Source organism: Mycteria americana, chromosome 9 (genome assembly GCF_035582795.1).
Source record: "Mycteria americana isolate JAX WOST 10 ecotype Jacksonville Zoo and Gardens chromosome 9, USCA_MyAme_1.0, whole genome shotgun sequence".
Classification (NCBI taxonomy): Eukaryota; Metazoa; Chordata; class Aves; order Ciconiiformes; family Ciconiidae; genus Mycteria; species Mycteria americana.
Genome location: NC_134373.1, coordinates 44,092,919 through 44,105,474, shown reverse-complemented (window position 1 = coordinate 44,105,474; position 12,556 = coordinate 44,092,919). Strand labels below are relative to the sequence as shown.

At 49.0% G+C, this 12,556-nt stretch overlaps 1 protein-coding gene across 1 annotated transcript in view; it reads left to right on the top strand.

Annotated features, from left to right (window-relative positions):
* The window catches only part of ACVR1C (activin A receptor type 1C), a 38,410-nt gene extending 26,548 nt beyond the window's left edge, over positions 1 to 11,862 (top strand). Inside the window, exons 3-9 of the mRNA XM_075511942.1 lie at positions 487 to 732; positions 3,018 to 3,248; positions 3,480 to 3,647; positions 4,180 to 4,336; positions 4,844 to 4,968; positions 5,217 to 5,347; positions 5,664 to 11,862. Coding sequence (XP_075368057.1) covers positions 487 to 732; positions 3,018 to 3,248; positions 3,480 to 3,647; positions 4,180 to 4,336; positions 4,844 to 4,968; positions 5,217 to 5,347; positions 5,664 to 5,789 — 1,184 coding nt within the window. The 3' untranslated portion in view covers positions 5,790 to 11,862. The remainder of the gene's footprint in view (positions 1 to 486; positions 733 to 3,017; positions 3,249 to 3,479; positions 3,648 to 4,179; positions 4,337 to 4,843; positions 4,969 to 5,216; positions 5,348 to 5,663) is intronic.
* Positions 11,863 to 12,556: the final 694 nt, after the last annotated feature.

Here is a 12,556-nt window from a genome sequence, read left to right as displayed (position 1 = left end):
GCTGGAGCAGCTGGTGGCCAGGACACGTTGTGCTGTGAGAAGTCTGCGGGTTTCGTAACAGATGAGCGGAGGTACAGCCGGACGGCACCCGGGGAGGGCTCCGCCTGCCTGGGGAGCTTTCCTGGGGCTGTTCTGGGGGCAGGCGCGGCGCTGGTCTGTGCGGCACCTCAGCCCCGGCTGTGCTGCCGCCGGCCACGCGCTGCGGGACGTCTCCACTGGCGTTTCCTCGGGGAGCTGCTGGTGGGGCCGTGTCTGAGGTGGTGGTGTTCCGTGGCGATCACAGCGCCAACCTGATCCCCAGCTACCTGCAAAAAAGGTGTGGGGGAAAAGACTCCCTAACTCACAGAAATGCGGTCTGTCTCGCTGCTGCCAGTCCTGCTCAGGACGACTGTGGGAAATAATTCAATCTTAATATGTCGTTGCTCCGCAGCCCTTCGCTTACCATGTTTTTCCCTCCACCCCGCTCTCCCTTGTGTCTTCCAAAAGCGTCGGAGTCTCCCGGCAGAGCCAGCGCGGGACCCGTGGTGCTGGCGGTGACGGTGGCGGTGCCGGTCTGCGTCCTGTCCCTCGTGGCAGTGCTGGCGGCATGCACGTGCCAGGGCCGGCGCTGCGCCCGCGGCAGGGCGAAGCAGCCCAACGTGGAGGAGCCCCTCTCCGAGTGCAACCTGGTGAACTCCGGGAAGACTCTGAAGGATCTCATCTACGACATGACGACCTCCGGCTCTGGCTCTGGTACGTGGGGCTGCCCAGCTGCCCTGCCCACCGCCCTCGCCTCGGCGCGGCCGCCGTTGCTTCGCTGCCAACTTTTGGAGCAAATTTTCTTGATGCTTAACCCGAAGGCAAACGTGCCGCCTGGCTTGTAGGGCAATGAAGAACGTTGCCTTCATCTGGGTGCAGGTGGGGGTCTTATCTCAGAGGCTCTTACACGGGTGACAAGTTTTATGCCAAGGGGGGTTTTGTGCCGATAGGCTTGGCCACACCTTACGGTGGCAGTAGGGCTTTGTTTGCTCTTTTTCTGTCAAATTACAGAAGTTTGAGTCTTTGTTTGAATGGAAGAGTTAAAGAAGTTAATTCAGAAGTCAGTTTCAAGTGTGAAACAGCGCGTTGCTGGCTCATGTGGCATGGCTGATAGTAAAGGTACTAGAGTTAACTGGAAGAGTCAGGATGCCACTCCTGAATTTTTTATAGCGGTGCCAAAATAACGTTACTCCAAATTCTTGTTTTGAGCAGCATGCCAACCTTTTTAATATTTTTGCATTTCTGATATCCTATCTGCTACAATCCCTCCATTGCTGTTGAGAACTTGTTAAATCAAAGAAATGCAAAAATGAGGTGGGAATTCAGAAATTCCAGCTCATTGGGCTGCTGGCACGTCTGGTGTGCACAGCCCAGCTTTCTGTTACTAGAATTTTTATTTACTTGAAAAATACGTAACTCGTGCTTACTTTTATTTATAAGTGAAAAATTTATAAATGGTGCTTAATTTAATTTACTCTGTTTTCCATGAACTTAATACCTTTCAGGATTAATTGATTGTACTTCCCTCATGTTTTTTCACAGACGTAACGAGTAGACTTTGGCTTTATTTACCCGGAGTTTTAGCTGTTCCTAGGCGTCCCTGAGCTGATAAGAGGGCTTTATTTGTGCTGACCCGCGTGGAGGCAGGCAGAACCCCGTGGCACCAGAGCGGCTCGCTCTGGTTTCGGCCAAAGGGCGAGTTTGCCCCGCTCTGCCTAGGGGCGACTCGGGCTTGGCCACAGGCAGCCGGGAGAAGCCCTGCAAAGGCAGCAGCGGCTGCAGGGCGAGGGCTCTGTCGAGGGAACCGGAGGGAAAATTTGAATAAATTTGAATAAGCTGACCTTCAAACTATAATTTTTCCTGCCGATTATTTTGCTCTGTTAAGAGCAAGGTTGTCTTGATTTAAAAAAAAAAAAAATTTCTTTGTTTTAAGTCCCAAACATACAGTATCAAATCAAACGAGGCAGGGGTTTGTGGCTAGCAAAACAAAATGAAACTGCTATGATAATTTATTTTTCTTTTTGACAATTTCAGCGAGAACAGATCAAATAATTGACTGCAAACCAAACTGTAGTCCATAGCAACCCAAATCAAGTAGTTCAGGCCCGCTTTTTTATTTTTATTGTTTTTTATGTTTTTTAAATTTATTTGGGATTAGGGAGGTAGAGTTTGGGGAAGAAAGGTACCTGTGTCACGTGGGTTTCCTGGCTTTGCTGGAAAATATCCCCGTGCAGTGGTTTACTGGGAGCAGTGGGAGGGGAAGGGAGAGCTGGCCTGGGGCAGGGCTGGTGGACGTGGCGGGGCAGGGCTGGGGCTGCAGCCCCTGGAGGCTGCCCGGGACGCGGCCGGCAGTGCCCGGCATGGGGCTGGTGGGGCTGAGGTCCGGCCCCGGCGCTGGCCAGCGCACGGTTGTTGCAGTCTGTCGAGGCTTTTTGCACGCTGGCCGCGGCCAGTCTTTTTTCCTTTGTCAACGGAATAGGGAAGCTGGGCGGATTTTCCAGGCAGGCGGTGGTGTACACGCCGTTTTTTCAGACCTTTCCTGTTTCTTTCGCCCGCCCCCTTATCCGAGGGCACGCAGCTCCTGTCGTGACCCAGGCTGGGATCCGTGGATCCCTCCCAGCTGGGAGCCTGTCCCCAGCGCACGGGGGTTCCCGGGGGGCCCTTGGCAGACCGGCAGAGGCCAGGCTGTCGCTGGCGCGCGCCAGCACCCGATGCTCTGGCCTTCAGCCTGCGCGGAGCTGGTGGGAGGGAGAGCTCGTGCCCGACCCGCTTCAGGACTGAGATTGTCCGTTCTACCTAGGACAGACGTGATGTACGCTCATCTGGCGAGTAACATTAAAAAATATGATTGTGGGGGAGTTTGGTTGGGGGAGGATTTTCCCTTGGTACGCTTTGAGAGCAAAGTCACGAGTACCACTCACTGGAAAATCTCTAACTTTGTGATTTAAAAGTCACTGGTGAACTATTTCACAACTATCTGTCTCTTCTTTTTAAACTAGGTTTACCTCTGCTCGTACAAAGAACAATCGCAAGGACTATTGTCCTGCAGGAAATCGTAGGAAAAGGCCGATTTGGCGAAGTCTGGCGTGGAAAATGGTGCGGGGAAGACGTAGCTGTGAAAATCTTCTCCTCCAGAGACGAACGGTCCTGGTTTCGGGAGGCAGAAATTTATCAGACGGTGATGCTGAGACACGAAAACATCCTGGGCTTTATTGCTGCTGATAACAAGGGTATGCTGCGAGTCGTGCGTGAAATCCCGGGTGTCTGTCTCAGAATTGCTTTCGCTGTCCCCGCTCCCATCTGAAATACCACGGTGAACCTCGCCGCTGTCCTGAGCTCCTTCCCGGTGGGGCGGCCGGCAAACTTGTTCGTTTGCATGCCTGAGCCGGCCACAAAACGGGGAAGGCTTTTCCTGGCTAATCTTTTTCATGAATCTGAATAATCTTGCTTCCTCCGGGTAGATAACGGGACGTGGACTCAGCTCTGGCTTGTCTCAGAGTACCATGAGCAAGGGTCCCTGTTTGACTACCTGAACAGAGGCACGGTGACGGTGGAGGGCATGGTCAAGCTCGTGCTGTCGGTGGCCAGCGGCCTGGCACACCTCCACATGGAGATCGTCGGCACGCAAGGCAAGTGCTTCCCTTCCACTCGTCCTGCCAGTATCTTAAGGAAGGTCAGTGTTTGCAAAAATGTTTATGGGCGACGTGGTATAGTAAAGCATTTTATGAACTGTTACACCGCAAGAAGCGGTGCTGGCCTAACTGTGTGATGCAGCCTGAACAGAGAATAGGAATATAATTTCCCCCTTTCTCTGCCTGCGCCTCCTTCCACGCCTGTAAGTGGATGGCTGTGGGCGCAGCTGTGCTAAAGGGGAGCGCTAATGAAGGAATTTCTAAATGAGTTCGGAGGGTGAACTTAACAGTTTCTCATTTTGTGTTTTATTCCTGAAATACAGATATTGGAACAAAAACACCCTCAAAGTTTTTTTTTTTAATTTGATGGCATTTAGCAGAGCTTTACTTGGTACAAAATAGGCTTCAATGTTTTTTTACAGGGTGTAGTAACAAAGTCGAATAAAACTGCTTTTGCTTCCTTGCTCGTTATATTAAAATTCATACCGTTGCTGTGAAAATTGACGGTGCTTTCTCTTTCTGTGAACAGGCAAGCCAGCGATTGCACACCGAGATCTGAAGTCTAAAAACATCCTAGTGAAGAGGAACGAAAGCTGCGCCATCGCGGACCTGGGCCTGGCGGTGAAGCACGACTCGGTGCTGAACACCATCGACATTCCCCAGAACCCCAGGGTGGGGACCAGGAGGTGGGTGAGGGCGGGCTGCCGGCCGCCGGCCCGGCTCGCCCACGGGGATGGCTTCTCTCAGCCCTCTCGCCCTTCCCTCCACCGGTGACTTCCCCCGCTGCTTTTGGCGTCTGTTGAGTGTCGGCAACAGACCCAAGCCCTCCGTCCCCGCTGGGCAGGTGCGGGAGGCGGTTGCCAGCCCCGGCTCGGGACGGAGCTCGCCACCCCACGCGGAGCGCGGCTCTGCGGCGTGGACGTCGCGCGCCGGTCACCCCGCGTGCTCCTGGGCGTAGTCAGGGCATCGCTCCCAGCGCCGTGAGGAGTCACGGCAATTGCGTGGGTGGAGGCAGCCGCAGCACTGAATTCATCGCCCGGGCCACCTCTCTTGCTTTCACCGGGAATCGCTGTCAGAAGGAGTTTCCCTTTCTCCAGCAGCACCAGCTGCTCCCTGGCCCCGGCACGCAGCAGCGCAGCTGCAGTCGTTTGTACGAACTCCCTCTAGCAAACTGACCTTTGCGTACTTTAAAGGTATATGGCTCCTGAGATACTTGATGATGTGATGAACATGAACATCTTCGAGTCCTTCAAGCGTGCAGACATATACTCTCTTGGGCTAGTGTACTGGGAGATAGCCCGAAGGTGCTCCGTTGGAGGTGAGGTTTCTGGCCTTTCCATTTTGCAATCCAGACCGCTTTTATCTGAAATGAAACAAAAGCAATTACCTGTGTCCCGGCCCCTGCACTCTCAGTTATCTTGGCAGCATGTGGTGGTAGAAGCCTGTTGTGGAGCAGTTGCTCAAGGTGGCCCCAAATGTTCCTCCGTTCTCCCTCATTGCCTGTAAAAACGATTCTGGAGCAGCTACTTTGGATTTTGTGTTACCTACACAATAAATCTTTCCTAGGAATCACTGAGGAATACCAGCTGCCTTACTATGACGTTGTGCCTTCTGATCCTTCGATAGAAGATATGAGAAGGGTAGTTTGTGAGCAGAAGCTCAGACCAAATATTCCAAACCAGTGGCAAAGCTGTGAGGTAATTCCAGTTTATTGCAAAGCATATTTAAATTAAGACAGAATTTTTCAGTGGGACAAAAGGAACTCGATGTCCAGCCTCTCCTGAATTTAAATGCGTTTCAGATGTCTGGCTCTCGGCTCCCAGATCAATACAGAGAAAACTGTCTTTGCACCACATGCTGAACTCTCTGGAAGATAGCTCTTCATTTAGGATATTGCTGTTGTATTACCGCTTGAGAGCGCTGTATTTTGTCTTCCAGTATTGCACTTAAAAAATTAAAAGCAGGAGGCGGTGGTTTTATTCTTGACCTGTTCTTTTAATTTCTGACCTGCAGGCGCTGCGAGTAATGGGCAGGATAATGCGCGAATGCTGGTACGCCAACGGCGCCGCGCGGCTGACCGCGCTGCGTATTAAGAAGACGATTTCACAGCTCTGCGTGCAGGAGGACTCCAAAGCCTGACGGAGCTCCCTGGAGGAAGAGAGGGGAATGAATTCTTCTGTTCAGCTTTTAACATGTGATATTATTTTTATTTTTGGTCTACCTCACGTAACGTGGTTCAGTATTTAAGTGCCCAAACCAGAGCACTGACACCTAGCTTCATATTTGCCCACTGGAAGGGGCAGCTTTGACTCGTAGTTCATGTTTTATACAGCAAGTCGATGACTTGCCTTGGTTTTCTAAAGTAAATTAGACATGAGGCTAATCACAGAAGGGAGCTTAAAACACCACGACAGGGTAACAGTACCTTTCGCTGTTGCGCTTTTTATCCTAGTCAAACCCCAAACGTCTTGGAAATAGCTGGCATTGGTTAAAGCCTCTTTGCAAGAGAAACCACATGTTTTATCCTCAAACCAAGTAAAAAACCAAATTTAATCCAGCTTTTTACATATTTTTACACAGGAATCTGAAAAGGGGCTGTCAGGAAAATGCATTTTTAAATACTATATTTATCATTACCTAAGCAAATAAAAAAAGATGAAAATTCCCCTAAGCATGTGTATTGTGAACAAAAGCATCTAGTCAGTTTTTTATTAACTTTTATTTTTATTGTCTTGATTTCATATACAGTATTATAGCTAGGATTTGGAGTTATTTTACTCCATTCATTTGTTCATTGAACATATTGATCAAGGGACGATTTTTCTTTTTAACAGTTAGTAGGAAAAATAATAGAGGCAATACTTTTCCGATAGATACGTAGGGATGGAGTGGGAGAAATTCTACCTAAACTGAGAAAGCATATATTTTTAAACAACATCTTGCCAATCTGTCACCGGTAACATTTTTTTAGTGCCTTTTGATGCTTTAGGGGGAAGCTTTAGCAAAATTAATTCTCGGAAAACAGTTGAAACCTGGCAGAAAGGTTCGTTTCTCGTTGCAGTGACGTACCACACAGCCCACCTCGCTGTGTCGGAGGATTTGGGGACGCCCACGCGACCGGGAACCGCCGCTGCGGCGTTCAGGAACGGCAGAGCTCCTGCTCCAGGCTGTATGCTGGAGCAGTGCCCGTGACTTCGGGAGATTAATGTGCTTTCTACCACCCTAGCTTTTGGCACTTAAAATGAATGTTTCAAATGTACCTGCACTCTGGACTGGCTCACTGGTTGCTGTTGTCTGTCATGGCCTAGGGACCTGTTAAAATGTAAATGTAAAGCACTGATGCCCTTGCACGAAGCCAATACAGCCTATTCAGAGGTTTCGTATGGATTTCTGTAATAGCACCAGGCTGGTGAAAAGCATTAACATCTCTAATCATATTTCCACAATACTGCAAGCTATAAAAAGCGGGCTGTTTTTTCAAAATTCACTGATGTTCTGGCATTTTGTGAATTCTGCCCCACTTTGTGGTCCACACATTTGAATATAGTATTCTAATATTTTTAATAGCCAAAATTATACATTTCATAATAATATGGTTCTTTAAATGTTTCTAAATCCAGATGGTCCATGGAAATTAAGTCCCTAGATGTTTCCAGAATAGCAAAGCTTTGCAAAAACTCGGTGTAGCACGCACAGCTCTGTGCAAGTAAGCTGTTAGCTAATTATGGTATTTAAGATCAATCTTTCAGATGCAACCTCTTGAATTGGGGCTCTGACGTGGAAGAATGGGTTAAACTTTTACTGAGTGGGATGGTCAGTAGTATCAGTACTCCATGTTTCATCCTGACACGCACACTCTAGGACATTATGGTCTCTTTATGGATGTTAATTGCCCCGTAAATAGGCTCTAATGCAATTTACCTGTTTGCATAACTTCTCCTCATCCCTGCTGGTGTTAAATAATGCGAGTCTTTGCCTCATTTTATGGTCTGTTAGCTGACTGGTGGAGAATATTTCTACTAGATAGCTGGTAGATTTTTTTCCCAGTACGCTTCCTGAGGTATAATCAAAGTCATCTTATAGATTTAATTCCTGTGTGCTTCAGCTGCATGAACTACGCCAGGGAGCTCAGAAGAGGCGTACTTTCTAAGCTGTTTGAGGGGTAATTGTTGCAACTGTATGATCCAAAGCGTGGTGCTGACTTGAGTATCAAAAGATGTGCAAACATAAGATCCAGCATTTGTTCTTATAGAACGTAACTTGAAAAAAATCCTTATGTTGAAAAGGAACAATCAAGGATTTTTTTTTTAAGTGGGAAAAGGAAATGTTTTATCCATGGAAATCAGCTCTTACTGAATTTGCAGAATAAGGTGTCGGAAATCAGCGGTAGTGGAGTAAAAGTAATTTTAAACAGTATGCTGATTTAGGCCTGTTTCTTCAAAAGTATTTAAACTCCGCAGGTGAGATGAACTTTTCGGAATTGCTTTAGCACTCGGGAAGGTGCCCAAAAGGAAATGGTCCGTCTTTCCAGAGCTGCCAGCGCTTGCGGACCCAGTTAGCTCTTCTTCCGAGAAAAAAGAATCAAATGTTTGTGAACAACCAGAGTAGTGTGTCAAAATATGCGTTAAAACCAATGCTGTAGAACAATAACAAGAAGGAGAACGTATCAAAGAGTGAAGTCCACCGAAGCGACAGAGACGTCTTACAGGGTGGCCTGCTGGTATGGGGGACCTGCGGACAACCAGCCTGAGGGACTCCGAAATTGGCTCCAGCGTGTTTCTGAACGTCTGCTCCTTGCCGCGCGATGCAGTTGCACAATCACAGCGCTGCTTACCCATGCTGGAGTCGTAAATCGCGAAACACAAATAGTTGTTTAAAATAACACTGAAATAACGGAACGAAGTAATTTTAAAACAGAAAGCACTGTAGTTCTGAAAGCAGAATGCAGTGGAATGCATTTCATCCCCGGTACGCCAGCCCCGATGCTGCCGGCAGGTGCGGTCTCTGTTGTTAGCAGGACGGTCTGTGGCTGAGCAGGTTCATGATTGTTCAGAGGGAGCAGAGGGAAGAGCGGTGTTTGCTGGGCGGCGCAAAGAACCCATCTCGGCAGCAAAGTGTGTGATGTTTGCAGCCATCTTGATGCGTTAGGAGTCATTAATGAAAACTTGATCAGTTGCTGTACAACATGCAAGGTGACCAAGGGACACCATCAGCTTCTCTTATACCACTTTAAAACATGTTAATTTTTTTGCCTAAGATGGAGGCATGCTTTGAACTTCATGGGGAGAGTGATCAGGATGGTCTCTAGGGATTTTTCTTCAATTTCTTCTTCCATTCACTCCTATGCACTTTTAACCCATATTATCCTTTGAAGGGATCTATGCCCTTGAGGTCTGTCTGATAACTGTTCCTGGGGACTCTTTCCCTGTGACTGGATTGCATGGTGGAGGGATTTGGTGTCTGTGCAGGAGCTCCTCTGGGTCAGGAACCGTGCCGGACTAAAGTCGTGCTGTGAAATTTAAAAAATGTGCTTTTTGGTGTAAGGCACTTTGGTGAGCCAGTCCCGGGGCAGAGCTAGGAGACGTTTAGAGGAGGGTCTGCTGGGTTACAGGGTAGCGAACCGGCCATCGGGACGGTGCTGCCCGCTCCTGGCTGTGGATCCGGCGCTGCTACTGCTGCGCTGCTGGTGGCTGCTGGGGTGTTCCTTGAAGCCCTCCCTGCTCCTGACCGAGGTGCCTCTGCGCGTGTTGTGTCTCCTGGAATAAACGTGGTCCCCGCCTTTGGAGGCTCACGCGGCTGTTACGGTGGCCTCACGCCGCAGCACGCCCGTTTTGTGTTACGCCGTGGTGTGATGAGGGTGGGCAGGGTGTGCAGGGGGAGCTCACCGGCACGTGCCTGCGGTCCTCTGTGGCTCCTCCGTGGTCTGCCCTGGGGTACAGCTTGCTCCCCTTGGTTTTTTTCATTTAATCTGGCTTCGGACACCAGTGTAACCACCGCCAGTAACTTCTTGTTAGTTGTAAATGCCACTTGCTCTTTCCTATCCGTTTGGTCAGCCTGACGTGGTGGCGGATTTTTAGGCTGTGTTTTTTCATTTTCCCTCCTGGAGTCTCTGAAAATTGTTGAACAACCCTGGAATTTGAGAAGGACCCTTCTGGCACCAGGCTGGGGAGGTGCGCGAGGGGGAGGATGCTCGGCGCAGCCGGACGCTGGTCTGACTCGGCTGCACCGCTCAGGTCACAGCTCCAGCCCCGGGGATACTTTCAGTCTTTTCCTGTGCATATCTCATGGCATGAGATGTTATGGTCTGTTTGCCCTAGCTTTACACTTAGCTCAATATGTTTTGCACTGGTTTTCTTTTTTCTTTTGCCTTTGGGAGGTAAATGTATGTTTTAGCAAACTAGAGTTAAACAGAACTGAGCCAAGGGGCTGATGTAGTTGTACTGGGCTTTAAGATGTTTGTAAACTGTATGCTCCTTTAAAAAAAAAAACCAAACCCCCTTGTTTTAGTGACCTTTTCCCTCAATGTAGATTTTTCCTGTTCAAATTTAAGAACAGAGGTTATACTGAGACACTTCTTTGCGGTTTTAGGGAGGCTTAGGCTTCTTGAGAGGTTACTAATGTTCTTGCTAATCTTCACTTAAAGCACAAGTTCTTAAGCTCGTAGAAATTTCAAGCTCAAGGATGGTCAAGACCAGTCACCACATTTAGCCTTTCCTAATTGATGCTTCTAGTGTGGGGAGTTACTCATTTTTTTTAAATTCACTTCTAATAACAACCTAAAGCTTAATGCATGGAATATGAACTGAAAGGGAAAGTTAATTAACATTTTCTCTAGCACCTAATTTTTTTTTGTTTCCTGAACCGCTCCCCCCAAATACCCCGTGAGAAATTCAGACTGTAATCTCTTCTGCACTTTGCTGGTTTTATCGTAATGTGCACTTAACCAAGATCATTCCCTCATGTAATCCTATAATGAATCCTATAATATTTTAGTCATTGTTCTGTCCCTTTTTTGGGGGAATACATTCAGGAATTATGAATACATTTGTTTAGAAACATGTCTAGTCCCTGCAACAGGTCTTAACATTGAACAGAGCGAGATCTGCTCGCGGTCCCTAGCTGCCTGGATCTCCTGTGACCATTGATGGGCTCAAGGATGTCCCCAGCACATCCTTGCCAATGGGAAGGAGGGTTTTGTGTTTCTCGTTGCTGTTGAGAAAGGTATCTTACGAGCTGTCTCGCCACTACACGGGCGTGTTTAGCACCGGGACTTCTGTCCTGGCAGGTGGTGCTTCTGCAGGGCTCCCACCCCTGCGGTAGGAGTCATTGTGAGGACGGGTGGGAAGACGCTCTGTCGCATCGTTTGTGGTCTACAGGTACAGATGCACGAGCCCATTTTTGTGTAGTGGTGCGTGTTGATAAAGGTTGTGGCTCAAAAATTCCTGCTGTGGTTTAGTATGGGTTTGTAGGGCTGTGCTTGGCCTGCGTGCAGAGCCCCGTGCCGCCGCGCGTGGGTGCCACCAGCAGCGGCACCCGGAGCTGTCGTCTGCGAGTCGGGCCGCTGGTACCTTGGCAGTGCAAGCTGCGCGTCTGCGAGTCAGGACGGCGTGGCAGGGATCATCCCTGCGTGCTGTGGTACCCCGATCCATGTGAAGCTTTTAGGGAAAGACGTCCGTGTTTTGTTTTAACAGGCAGCACAATTTACGAATGTACGGGAAATAAGCATTAAGAGGTACAATATATTTCTACAGAATATAAGAAGTGTGCAATAAGTTGTAACCAAAGGCTCTGAATGTATTTTTGGCATAAATAGACTGAATGTATTTTGAATGTAGCTCTTACATTTGTGTCTAAATCTGCTGTGGTTTTCAGTCCCCAAAGAGAAATGTATAGTGTGTTGTCAATCCACAAACCAGTTTCCGAGTTGTCTGTTTTTTAAAGAAGCATTAATATTTTATCTGGAAGTACTGTAATATTTTAGAACTTAGTAGAGCAGTACAGTGCTAAAATTCAACCCTCATATTGTGGAATACCTTATCTAACGTACACTGCAGCAAGTTATTTCTAAAACTATTGCTAAAGTTATTGCTTGATATTGCAGCTGCCCTGGATGTAAATAATTTGTTTAAATGTTGTATTTTGTATGCATATTTTACATACTGGTATACTTTCGGAAAGACGTGGCGATTTTAATAAATTAAGCACACTCTGCCATTGTGTTCCCGTGAAGTGTAAAGCTGTTTCTTTATGTCCCTTTTGTGAGGAGAAAGGGGTTGAGGGCTGCTTCAGGTAACTTGTAGACTGTGGAGGTTCCGAACATGAACCAAAGCTCTTCCGCCAGCGCGTGCCCCCAGCCCCTCGCCCGGCCGCGGCTCGGGTGTGCTGGGCAGGGCATGCCGCCGCCGAGGCGGGCTCGGGGGCTCTGCAGAGACCGGGGAAGGACAGGTTCCTGCTGGCCGCCGCTTCCTCAGCTTCCCATCGCTGCCCCTGGCCGATGCGCTGCCAAAGGGGGAACAAGCGCGTCTGGAGGGCGTCCCGCGTGCTTTCCAGGCTCGTGCCGGTAGGGTGGCGTGCGGCGACGGTGCACGAGCTCTGCCTCGGCGTTCCTCCTTGCACGTGCTCTTGCTGGCGTATAGCAGACGTGGTGATGCATGAAGCATCCAGCTTCTGCTTATGGGTATGTCAAACCCTTATTCCAGCGACGGAGACAAACAGCCTTGTGCCTCCCTGTCTGGGAAGCGGCAGCTCCTCTCCCATGCTGGAGCAGCCTCCTGAGGTAAGGGGTTGATGTCTTGTACCCGTAGGGAGGAGAGCCTGCTCTCGGCCTCGCACGTTGTTCCTGCAGCAGTGCTGATGTGAACTCTGGCCGAGCTCCCTTTCATAAAAGTCCCTGGATCCCACTCTTC